Here is an 18,697-nt window from a genome sequence, read left to right as displayed (position 1 = left end):
GGATAGTCACTGTAGGTATCAACTCTTGGGCTTTAATTATGCATAATAGGCACTTAAGTTGGTATACTTTAATTTTGGCGCTGCTTAAAAAACCACCGGCTCAACAAGATAGAGACTCGAGGATCAAGCCCCTGTGGTCGTCTCTTCAACAACAGGCATATCATTTATCAGGCCTTGAATGCCATCATCATCTGGGAGTTCCTCCGCAACCTGCCGTCGTAAATTGGCCGTCGAGCCCTTCAAGAACCAGTAGCAATACTCGGCTCGCTCGACCAACACCGACCAGTGAGCCAGCACAACAAGGGCGGCGGGACACTTCCGCCACACCATCTGACGAAAGTGAGCCGGTACCCCCCACAGCCACGACGCCATGCCCATCCAGACAGTTTTTGTGTCTTCCAAGGAGTAACTTAGAGAACAAGACTCAACCAGCGTATCGATCGCAGACAGGGTGGCAAAGAAGTCGAAAGCACTGGCCGGTTTCCCTAATGGGTCTAGCATTCGAGAAGGGAGAGAGCGGATGTGTTGTAGAAGCGTGGGAGGTACAGTACTAGTACCAGCTGCTCTGGTACTGGCATCCGAGCCCCCTACCTGACCGGCCGCAGCCCGATCAGATGCTTCTTCCTCTGGCATATCCTCGCTGCCAACTGCTGAGCGGAGGGCAAACTCCGGATCAGAACATCCTCGAATGGTGCTAACAAAGAGCCGCAACTGGAAAGGCGCTGCCGCCGACTCGGAGGCCAGGGTTGATACCTCGGACAACCAGTGGCAACACCGTAGGATGCAAGCCATCTGTGCACCCGCCTTGGCTCCCTCTCCAGGGGCAGAGCAAGACTCGCGCTTGGCCACTTCCCATCCAGCAAAGAACTCTCGAGAGAACTGCGCCGATTTAACCGAGTGTGCTCGCCTTGTCGATTCCTCTTCGGAAAGCGTACCGGCGTGACTCGCCGAGATGGCTAGCAACCCGGACATGAGCCAGCCTGACTGCAAGGCTTGTGCAATTACCTCCACCTGCCAGTACGTTGAGGGTGAGCTCTCGGAGCTAGGAAGCGTCGAGCTAGTTATGGTGGTAAAGTGATGGAAGTATCGCAGCGTCTCCAGGTCCAGGCTACCCGGCCCGGGCTGCGCGAGGACACGTGGTACGGATGTGTGCGGATGGTTAGCTGCTGTTGGGGAGGCAGCGAACTCAATATCATCTTCAGTCGCTGGTGGCACAAGTGGCGCCCCAGTCCTCTCCCCAAGTGGCCCGGACCGGACCTCAAAATACCTCAGCTTTGTTCCCCGGAAGAATGTCTGAAGAAGCACTGGACGGGAAAACGGCGGCGGCGGATCGCTTTCGCCATGCTTCTCGCCCCAATGACGCCTCATGCGCTTGGAGCTGGCACACAAATTCTCGCACCCGGTGGCTGTGCATCTGTATCCCGAGATGACGGGCAGGCCTTCCACTGGCAGAGAGCTTGCGGAGGGAAGCTGGACATCATCCGGTTCCAAGATGTCGAGTTGGGCGATGGCATATAACAGACGTTGCCTCTCTCGGCGATAAACCTTGTGCCGGAGGAGATGGCTCCCAAGTGCACTCTTCTGAACGGCGTACTTGCACTCTCGGCAGATTAGTACACGGTGCTTTGCATTGTACGCCAGAAGATCACCTGTGCCCAGAATGGTAGCCATGTTGGTTTTGAGGAGCCGGATTGTAAAGGCCGTCAGGAGCCTTGATCGAATGGGTCGGCAGCCAGAACTGCATGATGCCGGTCTGCCAGTGCTTGAGTGAGCTACGAGCTTGAGTTCCTGGCCCCTCGAGGGTTTCAGGGGTATTCGCTCCTATGCCAAGACCATACAGGGGCAGAACAGCATATGCTGTTCCCACTTGATAAGCACAACCCCTGGTCGCCTTCCCCTTGCGTCCAGAACGCCATATCGTGTTCTGGAACGGCACATGGGATTTGGGAACACCAGGTCCCAGTTCTACGACGAGAGCCTCGAGAGGATTGGTACGCTGTTGTCCTGATGCCCACGACCCCAAGTCAATTACCAATGTACCTCATCAGTGCCATCCCTCTCCAGCTACCCAGCTTTGTAATCCAGTGTGGGCACAACATGCCGCACCACCTTGGAAGGCGGAAGATGAAGCTGCTTTCACGCTCACAGCCAGGCGAGAGAGATATATAAACAAGCCGGAATGCCCATCTCTCTGACCATTTTCTTCCCCAACTTGCTACACACCACCTTCCCATCCCATAAGAAGTCTCTCCCACCAACCGTCAGCACACAACACCGCAACACTACACACAGAGATGGCATCGAACCTGAACAGGGCCGCCTGGCTCCACAAGGCCGGTACTCCTCTCGAGGTGGGCGAAGCTCCCATGCCAACCGCCGGGCCCAACGAACTCGTCATCCGGAACGCCGCCGTTGCCATCAACCCTCTGGACTGTCACATGCAATCCGCTAGCGTCTTTGTCCAGCAGTGGCCCTCCATCTTCGGCTGCGACGTGGCTGGCGTGGTCCACGAGGTCGGATCCGATGTGCATGAGCGCTTCAAGGTTGGCGACCGTGTTATTGGGTATGCCCCTACCTACCCAGTCATCTTGATATACATGCATCCCTTACCCTTATCAAACACAAACAGCCTCCTAACATCAAGACCACACACAGACACGCCATCAACCTAACCAGCGGCCGTCCCCAAGACGGCGCCTTCGCCCTCTACACCACCATCCCCGCATCCAAAGCCGCCATCCTCCCCTCCTCCATCCCCTTCACCACCGGCGTAGTCGTACCCTTCGCGCTCGAAGCCGCAGTATGCGCCCTCTCCGTCAAACAGCCCGGCACCGCCCTCCCCAACGTGCCCACCCCCGCCCTCGGCCTCCCCTACCCCTCCCTCACCACCACCACCACCCCCAAAAAGACCCTCATCATCTACGGCGGCTCCTCCTCCGTCGGCTCCATGGCCACGCAGCTCGCCACCGCCGCCGGCATCCACGTCCTGGCCATCGCCAGCGCCCGCAACTTCGATCTGTGCCGCGCCTGCGGCGCCGCCGCCGTCTTCGACTACCACGACGCCTCCTTCGTCGACGACGTCGTCCAAGCCGCCACCACCGCAGTCGAAGTGGAGGGCGGCGAGTTCGTGGGCATCTTCGACGCGGTCAGCACGCCCGAGACGTACGCGAATGGGCTGGCCATGCTGGAGCGCTTGGGGGGTAGCCATCTGGCGTGCGTGCACCCGCCGCCGGAGGAGGTGCCGGAGGGTGTGAAGGCCGGGATGATTTTTGCGGTGGATGAGGTGGCGACGCCGGTGTGGAGGGATTATGTGACGGATGCGTTGGCGGCGGGGAGGCTGAAGTGTTTGCCGTCGCCGCTGGTGGTGGGGAAGGGGTTGGAGTTTGTGCAGGTGGCGTTGGAGAAGTGCGTGGAGGGGGTGAGTGCGGCGAAGTTGGTGGTGGAGCTTTAGAGGTGGCTGGTTCGTGGGCAACTGTTCATAGATACAATTTCGGCTTGGAAGATGAAAGTTTATAGCGAGGAAGTAGTGGCTAGAAATACAGATTGTCTCCTTATATATTGTTGATGATTCCCGCAGCTGGGTCAAGGCTGTTACACGGCTGTTACACTACGATGTGACGAGTGTCACAATAACGCTTGCTCACAAGATATCCGTATCATCATCCTCAACATTCCATCGTGCCTACCCAAGGTACCTAGGCTTTCTAACTCGCAACACTGCTAATCAATGATACAAGTAAGCATCCAAGTCCAAATCACCTAACCACATAACCTCATATCCTAATGCCATTCCTCACAATAGCCACCTCTCCGTACCGCGGACAGAAGAGCGACCCCTGGTCATTGACCACAGCCATACGGGACATCCCCGTGTGTATCCAGTCCTTCGGGACGAAGAAGTGCCTCACCACCTGACCCGTCTCATCCAACATATCCCACGTGCACACCCAACAGTCATCGTCGAGGAACACAACGCTCGTCTTGTACAGGCCAAGGAAATACTTGATTTGCTCTTCCACGCCCAGAACACAGAGGGCCCGCGAGGATCGGCTTGCCTCGTTGCTGTGGGAAACATTGATATCGTCTACGGACTCTATGTTGAGGCCGCTGTGGGTTAGGCTTCGAGCATCTATAATTTCGTAGATGATAAACCGTCTGTCGGCGGTAACAGCCACCCGGGAGACCCATCTGTTAAAGTCCCCGTCCCTGTGGGGAGTGGATCTCAATGGTAGCGGGCTTTGTAATCCGTCGGGGGGTATTGGTGTTGACAAGGGGTCGGAACTTGTCGAGGAAGATTCTCCAATCCGCTCCAACGTCTCCCACTCGTAGCATCGGGTTTCGCTCGGGCTGATCCAGACGAGAATCTCTGTCTGTTTTGGGTGCTGGATCCATCGCCCACTCCGGCCATCCTCCCACGCCTGCTTTTTGACCTCGTCTTTTGCCTTGAGGTCCCAGACATAACCAGCCCTAGGTGTCGAGATGAAAAGGTATTGCTCACCAGCGCTAAACAAAAACTGAACAGCCCTCTCATCCAGCCTCCGCTCAAACACGGGAAACACAGCCCATGTCCCCTCTTCCTTAACCCGGAGCCGCTTGACGATTATGAATCCCCCATCGTCACAGGACGCCATATACTTTCCGGATTCAGACCAGACGACCCCCGTGACGGTGGTCGAAGCCATATGAGCGTAGACCTTTCTCAGCCTCTCCCCGCTCTGCGCATCATGAATCCACACCTTGCCGTCCTCCCTCCCACAGCAGTAGTACCGGTGCCTCGAGTCTAGCGCGAGAGCCGTGATGATCTGGCCGCCGGCGTCGAAGTGCGATATAGTTGGCTTCGGCACCATGGCCGTTTCTTCGACGCTAGACCCATCTTCCACATGCTGCTCATAAGCACGCACCAGCGCATCCGGTTCCCAGACGTTGCAGACAGACCTACGAAGATCGTAAAACCGGTGCGCCCTGGGGGAAAAAGCTAGCCCGTCATTTAGGCCACTGTCTGAGTTGACAAGACTGTAGATGAGGTTCATCCGGGGAAGATCCCAGACGCTGAGGGTACCGGCACTGTCACTCGACAAAAACGACCTTCCGTCATCGCTTATGACCATATCTCGCGCGTTGGTGTGCTCCCACTCCTTCCGGTTGCCATCCAAGACGTGCCACGCAACTATCTTCATGTCCTGGCACAGCACATAGAGCACCTCGGCGTCTGGATGCCATCGGAGCAGCTCCGGTCCGCAGACGGAGTCCAACGAATCCGAGACGAGACATTTCCGTGGCCGCTGAACAGGTCCCGTGGGCAGGATGTCCCATACCAGCGGCGGCCGGCCGCGCCAGGCCGCGGCAATCATGGTGAGATCCGGACTGAACGCCATGCGCCATGGGCAACCATAGTACGAGAAGTCCGAGTCAACCGGAAGTGGGAGGGTGTGCTCATGGCTCTCTCCGGTTTCAACGCTGACCCGGGTGATTTTGTTATTTTCCAATGCCACAAACAGCTCCCAATCAGCGGATCCAAACCGAAGATCCAACACCAAGGCATCCTTTGGTCTGGCACAAAGGTATAGCTGCCGACCGCTGAGAAGGTCCCACACGCTATAGCTACCAAGAGCAACAACCGCCGTCCCAGCCTTATTCAGCGCCATCAGCGGGACGTAACCTCCCACATGAATCGTCCGCAATTTCTCACACGTCTCAACGCTCCAGACAATAAAAGTCCCGGTGGTGCTCGCCAAAGTGATGAAGCAGGTCTCCGTGGCCAAAACCTGGCTGGCTCCGCCATCCTCATCGACGCTGACGGAGGCAAGGCAGTCATCCCAGACCTGGGCTTTGAGCCCGGTGACGGTCAGCGATTCCGGTCCGGATACAGCGTATGTCTGGCCAAGCACCGAATCCTTGGGGCAAAACAGTGGGAGTCTTCTGTACACCGATGGTGGGTCGTAGAGTAGCACCGATCCGAACTTCCCAACAATCCGGATGATGTCTGTGGCCCAGTCCTGTCTCCATGCCACGTCATGCTGTGGCGAGTCTGCTGTCGAAAGGGGTTGCTCTGGCGGGAACCTTCGGTGGCGGTTCACGTATGTCTTGAGGTACTGCGCTGAGTGAATGAGATGCTGGAGGTTGCCGAAGAGGCAGATCGCCTCCAGCCAGGAGAGCAGATACTTGGAGAAGAATGTCTTGAGGGTTTGGAGGAGTTCTGGGGCATCGACAGGTGCTTGAGAAACATGGTATGACCAGTAATATGCGGCGTAGCCGAGGAGAGGGTACCTTTCTTCCCCTAATAGGAGGCGATTGGAAGTTTTTCTAACAGGAGTCGAGGAGTGAGTGGTCACATGAATGGTGTGGAAGTGTCGACGCCAGTGTTTTCTGGAAAGATACCGCATGCAAACAAGAGCCAGGTAGAGGTGACCGGACTGGGGACTAATGACTGGTGGTACACGGGCTCTCTTGGGGTCGCCCTCGGAGAGGAAGTCTCGTGCCGTCTTATGAATGAGGGACACTTGCTTGTTCGAGCCTGCCAGAGGAGTGATGTTGACGAAGTTTGCACAGATCTGGGTGATCGTGTCTTCCAGGTTCGTGAAACTGTTGAATTCCGGTTCGAGTGCTGTCTGTAGTTCGTCCAGTCTTAAGGGCCGCCAGCTGCAAGTTGCCAAGGTAAGAATCCGCCGCGCCATTTCGCGATTCCGGGGTATTTGAGATTCAACCTGGTGGGCCATACGATTATACATGGGAACCATGCCGCCGGGAATCTCTGTTAGAACAACCCAAATGTCGTCCCGGGTATGCCAACTTTCTCGCAGAGCCTCGAGGGCAAGCTTGACCCAAAGAAAAGAACCAGACGAGTGTTCCATGGTCTGGTTTACGATGTCACGGAGCAACTCGTCGTCGTTGGGGAGGGCTTCTTGGACAATGCTTGAGGTGTATTTGCGCATATCTTCGGCCGTATCGTCTTTGCAGAGGAAATGAGATCTTATCTGGGCGCTTTCGAAGAGAGAGATTGCTTTGAGCGGTCTACTACTCAGGAATATTTTGATGGGGGTCTGAGACCGCATCCGAGAGAAGTGTGCCAGCAGGACGTCCGGAGCGTCCGACTCGTCGATGCCGTCGAAAACCCAAAGTAGGGGTTTTGGGAAGTGAAGTTGGAAAATGATGCCCTCGAATACCTTTTCCCAGATGCTGTGGAAGTTTTGATTCTGGTCATCAAAAGAAAACCCAGTGTCAACGTGTAACGCCAGCAGAGCCTTTCGGAACGAATCGTCTCTTGATGCTAATTGTGCTGCGATCGAGCGAATTCCATAAGCAATGGTCCGTTTAGTTTGGTGTGTCTCCGAGAAGAAGTGAAATTGAGGGTGTTGATCACGCCCCTGAAGCTGATCGATGATGATGTTCGACAGAACGGATTTTCCGCTACCGGGAAGGCCAAAAAGCCAGTAAAAACGAGGATCAACGGCGCTCGTCGTAGCGTCAAGCCACAAGGCAAACCCTTCCTCAAGTGACAACCAAGTGCCCGAATCTGTGAGAATGTGCTGCTTGTAACCGTCGCTCCTGGTGAAGTCGGATATTCCAAGGATCTCTTGTACCTTCTTGAAGGTTTCGGCGTTGGCTTTCTTGAGATATGACGTGGAAGCTAAATCATGTGTGAGGAGGACTACTTGTTAACGAAACGACTTCCCGTCTAGAAGCGTTTACTGACCTTTCTGGAGCATATTTGTCATTGTGTCTTTCAGCTTGATGTAATTGGGGTCGTGCTCGTCTTTGTATTTGCTTATACTGTTGTGGTCGGCATCCATGGATGCGGATATTTCATTTTCGTATCCCAAGACGGCCGAGTTCTTTTCCACGGGCTGGCACAGTGATATATCATCAGCACAGCTTTAGAAAAAGGGATCAGGACTTGAAATGCATACGAACAGCCTCATAAAACCCAGCTTGATAGGTAGTGTTTCATAAAACGAAACAAGCTCTAGGTCGTCACATTGCCGTTTGAAAACATCATTTATGATCTGGATCACTGGCGATTGCCGCTCTAGCGCAGATACGTAAGACTTAGGAGGTGCCCGAATCGGAGCCGCAGCAAGGACGTTTTTGAGTGTCCTTGCGTATTGAGATCCGTGATGGGGCGTGGCGAGGAAGATTATGCCAACAACACTGGATATGACACTGGCAAACCTCTCGTCCTGCCTTCCTAGAATATAGGCCTTTTTAACAACCAAGCCGCCCATGGAATGAGCAATGAACAAGGTTGGCCTGTCCCTACCAAGGCCATCGGGTTAGTTGAGCATTTGAAAAAGCAGGTCTTTTGCGAAGTCGAGAACATCTAAACCGCGAGCCTCCCCTTTGAAATTTGGGTTGTAACCGAAGGTGAAGATGCGACAGCTCCTCGTGTGGTCATCATGAGCAAGCCATTGCGGCCAAAAGTTGTCTGGATTTCGTTGCCACGACCACGTCCTGAACGCGGTCCCCCCGAGCCCATGGACAAAGATGATGTCGGCAGTGGGATTCGGCGGATCCGTGACTAGGTACAGTCCTAGGGGGCCAACATCAGGAGGTTGATGCGACGCCATGATGGAAACCCTGGGCCTAACGCTGGGAACAGTACGGAGAGCCGGTTCAGGCGGCGAGGCTTGGGAGGAATCCATGTCCCATAAACGAAACCGGGGTGGACATCAGTGTGAGAGCTCTTGTTAGCAGCGGCGGAGTGAACTACGGCCAAACCGGCCCTAGATGTTGGAAGCACAGGTAAGGTTTGAACAGAGAAAGTCAGGCCGCCAAGATCCCCAGAGATCTCACGCTGCAACCTCCTCGCCTGGACCAACCATATTCCGGGTTGAGGCATCACCTGCATGAAAGCCGCTTGCGAGGGGTGGGCCGTAGTGTGGGGTGTGCCGAGTTCGCTCACTCTCGACATCCGCTGGCTGAGATTGATTTCCAGGGGCTTCGACAACGCGTAAAGGTATGTTGGTGCAACGGTCAACTACGCCGCTTAGGGACCATATTCGGCACAGGTGAGCAATAACGATGACCTCCCGGAAGGGCCGGAATATCTGCCACACCGGAACTGGACCTGGGCTAGGTACGGTGAACGTCAATACGCTCTACCTGGTATGCATGTACGTGATCCATGTTGACATGCCCAATAGACCCAGGCACACTATCAGCATCCCCACGAACGGGCTATGCAAACATACAATGGAACCACGCAAGGCCAAAACCTTATAATTCCACCTACGCAGTATCATTAATGTACGGGATAAATAGTATAGATACAGGTTCGAGTTAGGGGCCGGGATAGGGGATGTGTGACGAACCTGCTTCAGGATCCTATCCTGTTAGGGTTCAGCTTCGGTGAAGGTAATCTCTCTCGGATGCTTAGGTTCGGTGCAGCCAAAGGGTGCACAACAATAGACTTGTCTCAACAGTAGGCTTGCGAGCTTGTAGCGAACTGTAGTTGTGATTGCTAACTGGAGAACTCCCAGAGCTCTCCAGGGCCAGCGACTATATACATGTCTGATCTTCTGGGTCTTCCTTGGACCCTGATTGGCGATACAGCCTGGGTGCTTAGTCTGCTCAGTTCATACTTGGCAACTGAGCTCACTGATCACCCTGTTTGTCTTCTCGCTTCCTGATTGGTTCTCCACATGATTGGCTCGGGGCGTCCCGCGCCCCGGGGTTCCACCTGTTGGCATATTCGTGACAGGATGATATTTATTCATGATCAACTGGGTTAATTAGGTAGGTATGGATAAAAGAATTAGGTAGGTATGAATAAAAGATGATTGCTGAGTGATGGTGACGACTGATGAACCGGGGTTGCTGACATGTCAGCAATGGAATAAAGATTACGCTACGAAAGCTAAGACTCTATTTGATTTCTTAATACGCAGCCTTAGAGAATAGGTACATGGGTCAAACGACAAGATACGCGCATTCGGACGCGAATACGCTCAACGCACTCAACTTCCTTCACATCCAGTCTACCACGAGTCTCAACAGTGATGGCAAAATCCAAGGCGAAAACAGAGGGAGCTTGTGAGATGAAATCGAGTATAAGATGGGGGCGTTCTCCAGCTAGTTACCGCTCCAAGCTCTCTCAGACCTGCAGTCAACGCCATTCACACTGCACTGCGAGCCACGGAAGCATACAACGTAGAGTTGATTAAACAACACAATGAGCGGCATTCTTCATCTCGCCTCCCTCGGGGCTTTGGCCTTGTCCCCGCTGGCAGCGGCCACTCCCACCACCCACACCAACTTCAAGCAATGCGTCCAACTTCAGGTCCCCGTCCCGGTCGTGGCCACCAACCACCACTACACCATGATACCCCGGGTGGACAGCAACATTGACGCCATCGACTGGACTGTGAATGTCACGACGTGGTCGAGCAAACCTGCTAGCGAACTGATCTCCGGTCCCGTGCCCATCAACCGCACCTTCAGTATCAATGCTCAGCTGTGCGTTCCATCGAAGAAGGGCGATAAAGCCGAGATTTTGCAGATCGCAACCCACGGCCAGGGTTTCGACAAACGGTGAGTGGTACATGCAAGCAAGCTATTGGTTAGAGGTGCTAATCGTCTGTTGGTATAGCTACTGGGACGCGGAGATCAAGCCGGAAGAGTACTCCTACGTCGACGCTGCCGTCAAAAAAGGGTACTCAATTCTCACCTACGACAAGCTTGGTGTAGGCAAGTCGGAGAAGCCTAACGCTTACGACATTATGCAAATCCCGACCGAGGTCGAGCTCCTGGCCGTCTTGACGCGGCTTGCCCGCAGCGGCAAGTTGATCAGCTCGTCTAAAGTGCTGTCGAGCACGGGTAACAAAGCCGCCGTCGCCGACTTCAAACCGTCCAAGATTGTCCAGGTCGGCCACGCGTTCGGCGCGTACCTAATCACGAGCATGCTCACGCTGTACGGAGATCTCGCCGACGGCGCCCTCCTGTCGGGATTCCTCATCAACAACCAGCTTGGAAAGATCAACGTCCTGACCTACGACCACGAGTTCGCTCGGCAGCACGACCCAGTGCGCTTTAGGGAGTACGGGTCGGGATATTTTGTGCTAAACACGGAGAGCTGCCTCCAGAAGCTATTTTTCCGGAAGGGCGCTTTCGAGCCCAAGATGCTGACCTGGGCCGAGAAGAACAAGCAGCCCGAGACCGTGGGCGAGTACGCTTCCGAAGGGAACCCGTCGCCGGCGCCCGAGTTCAAGGGGCCGATTCAGGTGAGTTTTTACGGGGGTTCTTTGGTATTGGGGCTTCGAAGATGTTGATGACTGACTGTTTCGCCCATGCACAGTTCTTCAACGGAGAGTTCGACAACTTCGTCTGCGTCGGCGACTGCAGGGGGACGTATCTCGAAGAGGAAACAAAGAAGATGTACCCCAAGGCGTCGCACATTGATTCCTATCTGCAGCCCAACACCGGCCATGTTCTAACGCTGGCGACCAACGCTTCCGCCGGCTTTGAGGTTATGTTGCAGTACCTGGATTCCCAGAAGCTGTAGGGTGGATGAGGGATTGTGGAATTGGAGAGAGAGGCGGTAATGGGAGCTTTCAAGTGTGAGGAGTGCAACAGAGAGAGCCATTTTCTGTAGCGTAATTTACAATCACCATGACCGCCAGATTCACATGCCAGGGCTTGGCATATTCAACCCCACTACCAACTTCCATCATCCCACTTCACTTGCAAGTAGTAGCACACTCACTTCCCATCGTCAACTCACTTGGGCATACAGCACCTCACATCCCAACTCCCCAACCCCCAAACCCCCAACCATGTCCAACCCCCCTCAACCAGGCCAACCCCAACCCTTCCTCTTCCCCCGCGACTACTCCTTCCCCCCCTTCTTCACCCGCCAAACCAACCTCACCACCCACCACGCCCAGCTCACCAAATGGGCCAACCTCGTCCTCGCCTACTGCCACCACCACCGCATCTTCAAGCTCTCCCTCTCCGGCCGCAGCGGCACCACCGGCACCACCACCACCGACACCGACACAACCACCACCACAACCACCTCCACAACCCCTGACACCAGCAGCAGCACCAACGCCAATGGCACGCGCGACACCACCGCACTCTTCTACAACCGGCGCCTCGACCGCGGCCTCTCGCACGCCGACATCCGCGAGGTGATTGATTTCCTGCGGCGCGACGGCCGCGCCGAGTACGTGTCCGCCCCTACCACCTCTTCCACTCTTGGTCTGCCCATCAGCGTAGAAGGGGCCGGCGCCGGCATCGGAGCGGGAGGGGGCGGCAGTGGTGGTGGTGGTGGTGGCGACATGGCATGGATCTACTGGCGCACGCCGGAGGAGTGGGCGGCGTTGGTGGAGGGGTGGGTGGAGAGCACGGGCCAGCGGGGGAGTGTGTTGACGGTGTATGAGTTGGTGGAGGGGGATGGGACGAGGGGGAGTGGTAGGTTTTTTTTTTCTTCTTTTTTTTGGTTTGGTTCAGTTTTTTCCCTTGCTTTGGGTGTTTTTTGTCACGTCATTTCTCCTTTTGGGGTGGGTGCAACATGGTGGACAAGCTGACAAGACACAATACAGAATTCCACGGGATGGACCAAGAGCTGCTGCGTAAGGCGTTGAATGTGTTGGTGAAGCAGGGCAAGGCACAGGTTTTCGGGCAGGAGGATTCATTGGGAGTCAAGTTCTTTTGAGAATACAGTCTTCATTGGAATCTGCTTATCCGACGGGAGTCAACGAGATAATACTGGCGGCCTTAGATGCCAATCGGCATAGTCAAACGGGACTCAAACAAACAGCAAGACAACGCCCGCAAAGCACACCCAACGCCAGGCTACCACCACACCCACCACCACCCCGTATCTCCTACACCTACTCTGACATCCGGTTGCTCATCGAATACTTCGGATCAAACGACAACTCCTGCCGCATCGCCACATCCAACAGCCAGTCGGCCATGACAATCCTCGGCTCCATGTTCCCCTTGCGCGCCATCTCCTGGAACCGCGGCCACAGCTGCCTCTCAGCCGGCGTCGCCCCACTCAGCAGGTACACAGGATCGGGCCCCGCATCGCCGTCGTCTTCTTCCGTGGCCGGCTTGATGGTGGTGCCGCTCCTGGCGCGGTAGACTTTGAACATAGCCCCGTTGGCCTCGGCGATGTTCTTGAACGCGTCGACACCGTTCGGGATTTCGGCCGTGCAGTAGATGGGCACACCCCACAGCAACCGGCCGCGGTTGGCGCGCGCTCGGTTCACCGCCTTATCGATGCTCACGCCGAACCGCGCCTCGTTGGCCTTGTCGACTAGCAGGTGGTCCTTGATAGGGGGACGTTTGCCTGACTCGATGCAGGCCGTGATGAAGGACGAGTTGATCACATCGGGGCCCTTGGCGAGACAACGGAGGAACTTCATCGTCCGAACCATGCTGGGCGCGGCGAGGTAATTGCACGGCGCGTTCTCCTGCACGATTTGGATACCAAGGGAGCGGAGTTTCCTCTGTAACCGTAGTTAGTAACAAGATCGACTGCAAATGGGAGAGTCACAAACCCTGTCGGCTTCCTCGGTCGTTTTATTTTCCACCCACCGCCTGTATCCCGTGAGGCAGATGCGCATATCGATCTCAGGCAGCGATACCTTGGCCCGCTTGGCTGGCCGCTTGTTTTCTTGCTCATCCTCGAGCTCATCCGCTGCCCCACTGGCCGGACTTGAACTCCTATCCGCCCGCTCCTTGTCGAGTTGGTCTGCCGCACGCTTGCCGCCCCAGATACCGTGGCCGTCCTTTGCCATACGCTTCTTCTCTTTCTCGTACAATGCGATATCTGGCGCGAGGTCTTGCAGTTTTGAAAGGGCCTGTGCTTTCGCGCTGCGGCTTGCGCTGGACATGACAGACGGGGTATCGTTCTCCTTGCCGGACCGTACGTGGCGTGCCTTTGCGGGTGTTGCAAAGTTCCCCATTGCTGGCGTGGCTCGCGCCTTCTTGGCGGATTTCGCCGGCGCTGGGCTCGAGTCCTGCATAACACTAAAATCCCGGTCCAGGCCCACGTTGAGGGCGTTCTTCTGGGCGCGTTCGTTGATCTTCCTCTTCTTTTTGGCTGCGTCGTCCATGTGCTCTTCTCCGCCGGGATAGTACCTTTCCCGCAGCGTGGGCTCATCAAAGGATGTCTGGCCAATAACCTCGCCTAGATTTGTCCGTGGTGGGAAATGTCGGTATCGTTGATTGCTAAGGGGCAGGGGTTGACAAGCGGCGTAGCTTTCCTCAATCCAGAAGTGGTTGACAATCTCAATGTTCCAGTCCTTAGCCGCCTCGCATTTCTCGCTGTGCATCCTTGCTGTGATAAGATGCGTGTTCTCCGCCTTCATCGTCCGCGTGTACGTCGCGCCCGCTGCCGTGATGAGGTTTTCAAGGTATATCCGTGCTTCACCTCCGTAATTTGACAGTGTGATCCGCATGTCCTTAAACCCGGGCATGCCGCCCCGGGGTATCGGGTAGTGGAGGAGCCGTCGAAAGGGTGACGTCCACTCATTGTACACCATTAGGTGATATAGCCATGACAGGTTACCCACGTCCTTCCCTTGCTGCGATGCGCGAATGTACTGGTCGCCCTCTCGGTAATGGCAGACGAATATATCGCAGTCTTCGACCGCATCGACAACCTCTCCATCGCCCTTGGTGATCTTGTCCGTGATCGTCTTGCGCAGCATGTCGCCGATAGGTAGGTCCCACGAGAGCATGACCTTCTTCTGTGCGAAGACAACCAGTTTCTCGGCCCCCTCGGTCTCGTATGGGCCGGTTGGGACTGCCGATACAGCGCCCTCCAGCTGCTGGCTCAGGGGGACTTTAATAGCGTCTTCCGGCGCCTTTAGCAAGATCTCGGGGTCGGGTAGGAGGTAGGGGCCCTCGTCGATTCGCTTTCCCAGGCGGAAGCAGTCGTCGAACCTAGTACAGATCAGTTCTGGTCTCCGCGTAGCGAGATATTTTTTGGACACTCTTACCAGTGAGGAAGAACGATTTTGCACTTCAGGTTCTTTTTCTTGGCCTCGACACATTTGGGATGGTCCAGCGACAAGGCACACACATGTGTGGTCTGGCGCGACAGGTCCTTGGATTCCATGCCGCCGAGAGCCATAATCGCGCCGGCAATGGCTTCCTTATCCGTGGTCGGGATATCCGCAGATGTAAGGACGACGTTGGAAAAGATCATCCTGGGGTCGGGCGAGAACGGGCGGACCTGGGCGACCTTGCTACGGGCGATGGTTGCCTTGATCCAGTCGGACCTGACGGTCGGGATCATCATAGCTTGGGACTCGGCATATTGGTCAAAGTCGATGGTGTTGGAGATGATGTGGGTGGCTTGAGGGATGCGGATTTTGCCCTTCCGGTCCGGCTCCAGGACCTCGGCGCCATGTTGTCTGACAATTTGGGAGAGCTGTTGGGGTTAGCGACGGCTGGAGGGTTAATTGCCGAATCAAACGCGCACCTGTGAAATCAGTGTGCTCGACAACGACTTGCTCTGAACGAAAGCAATTAGGCATGAGTCGAGCAAGCCCGGCCGTTCGTTTCCGTCTGCCATTTTAGAACCAGCGGGTGTGCAACGCGCTTCTGACACGCGTTTGCATTAAGAGGCAGGTCTTCAGGTCACTCAGGTTGAGAGACGATCGTAAGTTGGGAAGAATTGGAACCAGGGGCTCAAAGGCAAGTTCATTGACGAAGCGTGGTGTCCCGGTTTTCAGCCTGCAGCAAACGACACAGCGTGGCAGGTGCGGGCAAGTGTTGTGCTAAAGAGACGCGCCTCAAAAAAGCAGTGGGGGCATGCGGCTGACGCGAGGCAGCCGCGTCTCACATGACCAAGCCCATTTAACCTGGACGCGGGTGTGGGGTCGGGGGTTGCAAATCTCAGAGCTTAAACTCATTTCACCATTTTGAGGAGTCACAAAGCCATTGACGAATCATTAGCTTGGAATCTCTTCTTTAGAGCTCCCAGGGCTGTGGCTTGCGTCAACCCATTCATAGGCCCGAAAATGGTGACGAATTCTATGGGATGTTGCCGGCTTCTTGCAGGTTGACTCACTACCCCACCATCTGTGAGACAGAAGCGGCAGGAAGCCAATTTGATCAGTGACTCAAGGAGCGGCAGAGAAAAAGCAATCAGCCAGTGGGTTGGGAGGAAATGTGAGCGGTAAGGAAGAAGCTGCCGAAGTGGAGTGGGGCGGCGCGGATAAGAAGGAGGCGACAACGGAGATGCACCGTATGGACGATAGGGAGGTCCGGGCGAAGTCGGGGCGCATTTGAAGACGATATTAATTGGGGTCGGCGAGGATCGAGAAGGCAGCCAGGACTTACCAAGTCAAGGGTGGTATGTAGAGGGCAGGCACTCCGTTTCGGCTACTGACAGCTTGAACGAAAAATGATCAGAGCCATTCTTGTCCAGTAACTATGCATCGGATTGGCTACCCGGTAGTTAACTAACTGCCTGCATATCCAACGTTCGAGGCACACCCACCCCGTGACAATACGTACGCCTCGCTCGGTCAAACTAACAAATTATGCTGTATACTCTATGCCAAGTAGCAAGCCTCAGCCTGGAATACCGCTGTTGAGCAATCCCACGTGGCCGCATCCAAGCACCTATGTACATCAACGCTAGATGAATACCGGTAGCTGGACGCAGACCGCAAGCAAATCATTATAAAAAGTAGAAAACGGTATCTCCATCCTCTAACCGAAGGACATGCCCCCCCCCGTGCACCTCTAAATTGCACAACGTGCCACCAAGCAAGGCAAATGCCATACAATTCCACCACATGTATCTCGTTGCGCCGTCGCCGTTTTGCAGTGCCGAAAATGCGCGCATGCCGGATCTATTACCCTTAGAACCCAAGAATGACGGGAAGACGGCCAGGCCAGATCCGATCGTATGTCTGTCATGACGTCGTCTATGTAAGCCACGGCATTTATTTACGCCTTGATCTCATAGGTCCGCTTGAACATGTCATCGACCTTGGTGAGATAGTAGGTGCCGGGGGCGATGGTAGAGACATCGCCCTGGGGAGTGTAATCCTTCTGGAGGTGGGCCTTCTTGCGGAGGTCGCACATCTAGGGGGGTTTCATTAGCAAATGGCTCAACACTTTTGGGGGCTTGTCCAACTTACAGCGTCGTAGGTCTCCGGGGGGACTTGCCGGCGAGCGGCCAGCTTGTTGGGGATGTCGAGAACCTTGGCGATAGCCTCGACGCTTCCCTTGACGCGGAGAGAGAAGAAGCTGGCGGCCAGACCGGAGCCATAGCTGAACAGCGCTATCCTCTTGCCCTGGAGGGCGGCGTCGTCAACGTGCGAGACCAAGCTGGCCAGACCGCCCCAGACGCTGGCGCAGTACATGTTGCCGCAGTTGGTAGCGACCTGGATGCCGGGGTTGACGCGCTCCTGGAAGCGCTTCTTGGTGAGACCCATGAAGGTCTTCTCGACCACCTTATCGGTCAGGGACTTCTCGTAGTCCATGTCACGGATGTCGGGCGTGACCTCAGCGAACGCCTTGTTCTCGGGGTCGGCGAGGTAGTCGTGGTACAGGAGGCGGGCGTACGACTTGGCCACGAGCTTGCAGGTGGGCGAGTGGAAGGCCAGGTAGTCAAAGCGGTCCAGAGAAGTCTTGGGAACAGCGGGCTCGGCAGCGCCGTTGGTATGGCCGTTGGTGCCATTGGTGCCGTTGACAGCTTGCGCCTCGCGCTTGCAGTAGGCACGGTAGGCACCGTCAAGGGCCTTGGAGTAGCAGTTGATCGAGAAGTGACCGTCGACGTAGGGGTACTCGCTCGTCAGGTCGGGCTTGTAGAAGTCGTAGGCGTGCTGCATGTAGCTGCCGCGGAGACCAGGCTCGAAGGCGAGGGGCGCATCGGGACCGATGAGGAGGGCAACGGCACCAACACCACCGGTGGGCCGAGCATTACCCTTGGCGTACAGCGCAATGTCACCGGTAACTACGACGCCATCACGGCCATCCCAAGCTGAGGACTCGATCCAGTTGATGGTGTTGAAAACGGCGTTCGTGCCGCCGTAGCAGGCGTTGACGGTGTCCACTCCTTCAACGTTGGTGTTGTCGCCAAGAAGCTGCATCAGCACGGACTTGACCGACTTCGACTTATCGAGGATGGTCTCGGTGCCGACCTCGAGGCGGCCGATCGAATTGCTGTCGACATTGTAGTTCTTGAGCAGCTTGGACAGAACGGTCAAGCTCATCGAGTAGATGTCTAGGATGGCGGGGTAACCCGCGTCAAATTAGCACATGACCGGGAGCACACGACTGGTTGTGGTGGCCCCGCCAACCGCCTACTGCCAGGGCAGGCAGGATTGGTGGTGGGGGAGTGCAGCTCCTAGGGGTCAAAAAAACACAACCTCAAACACCACCAAAGATCCGAGGAAAACAAGAAAATTACTGACCTTCCCGATCGTCGCAAAAGCTCATCTTTGTCTGCCCAAGGCCGATCGTGTACTTTCCGGCGCCGACGCCATCGAACTTCTCAAGCTCGGATTGCTCGACATACTACGCGGTTCACAATTGTTAGCGATGTCGGCGCCAAGGGTTATAACTAACAAGGGGCCCCGCGCGTCAGGCGCTGCTCGTGCAAACACGTACCTGACTAGGAACGTAGATCTCGATGGCTTTGATGCCGATGTTCTGGGGACGAGAAGCCATGTCGGGCGTACGATTGGGTTTTTCAAGTGAGGATTAACGGTAGAATGGTGTCGAG

General features: G+C 55.6%; 7 protein-coding genes across 7 annotated transcripts; 3 read left to right on the top strand and 4 right to left on the bottom strand.

The window, feature by feature from the left end:
• Positions 1 to 65: 65 nt before the first annotated feature.
• F5144DRAFT_100039 (uncharacterized protein) lies at positions 66 to 1,900 on the bottom strand. The gene has a single exon (XM_066782071.1). It carries the CDS (start codon positions 1,669 to 1,671, stop codon positions 124 to 126), a length of 1,548 nt encoding a protein of 515 aa, XP_066646108.1. The 5' UTR covers positions 1,672 to 1,900; the 3' UTR covers positions 66 to 123.
• A 1-nt stretch (position 1,901) lies between these two features.
• Positions 1,902 to 3,552, top strand: F5144DRAFT_100040 (putative quinone oxidoreductase). Its single transcript, XM_066782072.1, has 2 exons — positions 1,902 to 2,563; positions 2,656 to 3,552. The coding sequence occupies exons 1-2, from the start codon at positions 2,295 to 2,297 to the stop codon at positions 3,449 to 3,451; spliced, it is 1,065 nt and encodes a 354-aa protein (XP_066646107.1). The 5' UTR covers positions 1,902 to 2,294; the 3' UTR covers positions 3,452 to 3,552.
• Positions 3,553 to 3,570: 18 nt separating this feature from the next.
• Positions 3,571 to 8,564, bottom strand: F5144DRAFT_618305 (NACHT and WD domain-containing protein, variant; the record flags this gene model as incomplete). The annotated part of the gene is made up of 4 exons (XM_066791915.1): positions 3,571 to 7,627; positions 7,694 to 7,844; positions 7,908 to 8,198; positions 8,316 to 8,564. 4 exons carry the CDS (start codon positions 8,562 to 8,564, stop codon positions 3,774 to 3,776), a joined length of 4,545 nt encoding a protein of 1,514 aa, XP_066646106.1. The 3' UTR covers positions 3,571 to 3,773.
• Positions 8,565 to 9,726: 1,162 nt separating this feature from the next.
• On the top strand, positions 9,727 to 11,613 carry F5144DRAFT_560812 (uncharacterized protein). The gene is made up of 3 exons (XM_066788223.1): positions 9,727 to 10,527; positions 10,586 to 11,216; positions 11,291 to 11,613. Exons 1-3 carry the CDS (start codon positions 10,169 to 10,171, stop codon positions 11,495 to 11,497), a joined length of 1,197 nt encoding a protein of 398 aa, XP_066646105.1. The 5' UTR covers positions 9,727 to 10,168; the 3' UTR covers positions 11,498 to 11,613.
• A 39-nt stretch (positions 11,614 to 11,652) lies between these two features.
• Positions 11,653 to 12,908, top strand: F5144DRAFT_99187 (ESCRT-II complex subunit). The gene is made up of 2 exons (XM_066793621.1): positions 11,653 to 12,408; positions 12,540 to 12,908. Exons 1-2 carry the CDS (start codon positions 11,769 to 11,771, stop codon positions 12,650 to 12,652), a joined length of 753 nt encoding a protein of 250 aa, XP_066646104.1. The 5' UTR covers positions 11,653 to 11,768; the 3' UTR covers positions 12,653 to 12,908.
• On the bottom strand, positions 12,678 to 15,838 carry F5144DRAFT_98846 (uncharacterized protein). Its single transcript, XM_066793618.1, has 4 exons — positions 15,437 to 15,838; positions 14,952 to 15,385; positions 13,506 to 14,895; positions 12,678 to 13,454 (listed from the first exon to the last, which is right to left on the bottom strand). The coding sequence occupies exons 1-4, from the start codon at positions 15,527 to 15,529 to the stop codon at positions 12,831 to 12,833; spliced, it is 2,541 nt and encodes an 846-aa protein (XP_066646103.1). The 5' UTR covers positions 15,530 to 15,838; the 3' UTR covers positions 12,678 to 12,830.
• A 1,076-nt stretch (positions 15,839 to 16,914) lies between these two features.
• On the bottom strand, positions 16,915 to 18,642 carry F5144DRAFT_599237 (hydroxymethylglutaryl-coenzyme A synthase C terminal-domain-containing protein; the record flags this gene model as incomplete). The annotated part of the gene is made up of 4 exons (XM_066790995.1): positions 16,915 to 17,052; positions 17,109 to 18,196; positions 18,387 to 18,489; positions 18,583 to 18,642. The coding sequence occupies 4 exons, from the start codon at positions 18,640 to 18,642 to the stop codon at positions 16,915 to 16,917; spliced, it is 1,389 nt and encodes a 462-aa protein (XP_066646102.1).
• Between the last annotated feature and the right edge of the window lie 55 nt (positions 18,643 to 18,697).

Source organism: Chaetomium tenue, assembly GCF_020726465.1.
Source record: "Chaetomium tenue strain MPI-SDFR-AT-0079 chromosome Unknown F5144scaffold_2, whole genome shotgun sequence".
NCBI classification, from domain to species: Eukaryota; Fungi; Ascomycota; class Sordariomycetes; order Sordariales; family Chaetomiaceae; genus Chaetomium; species Chaetomium tenue.
Note: the sequence above shows the minus strand (reverse complement) of the source record. Positions and strands in the feature narration are given on the sequence as shown.

Coding starts and splice junctions, on each gene's coding strand:
- F5144DRAFT_100039 (XM_066782071.1), bottom strand. CDS start 1,671: ATGGCTACCATTCTGGGCACAGGTGATCTTCTGGCGTACAATGCAAAG.
- F5144DRAFT_100040 (XM_066782072.1), top strand. CDS start 2,295: ATGGCATCGAACCTGAACAGGGCCGCCTGGCTCCACAAGGCCGGTACT. Junction 2,564..2,655: donor GTTGGCGACCGTGTTATTGG/GTATGCCCCTAC, acceptor GACCACACACAG/ACACGCCATCAACCTAACCA.
- F5144DRAFT_560812 (XM_066788223.1), top strand. CDS start 10,169: ATGAGCGGCATTCTTCATCTCGCCTCCCTCGGGGCTTTGGCCTTGTCC. Junction 10,528..10,585: donor GGCCAGGGTTTCGACAAACG/GTGAGTGGTACA, acceptor CTGTTGGTATAG/CTACTGGGACGCGGAGATCA. Junction 11,217..11,290: donor AGTTCAAGGGGCCGATTCAG/GTGAGTTTTTAC, acceptor GCCCATGCACAG/TTCTTCAACGGAGAGTTCGA.
- F5144DRAFT_99187 (XM_066793621.1), top strand. CDS start 11,769: ATGTCCAACCCCCCTCAACCAGGCCAACCCCAACCCTTCCTCTTCCCC. Junction 12,409..12,539: donor GGATGGGACGAGGGGGAGTG/GTAGGTTTTTTT, acceptor GACACAATACAG/AATTCCACGGGATGGACCAA.
- F5144DRAFT_98846 (XM_066793618.1), bottom strand. CDS start 15,529: ATGGCAGACGGAAACGAACGGCCGGGCTTGCTCGACTCATGCCTAATT. Junction 15,386..15,436: donor CGAGCACACTGATTTCACAG/GTGCGCGTTTGA, acceptor TAACCCCAACAG/CTCTCCCAAATTGTCAGACA. Junction 13,455..13,505: donor CGACCGAGGAAGCCGACAGG/GTTTGTGACTCT, acceptor CTACGGTTACAG/AGGAAACTCCGCTCCCTTGG.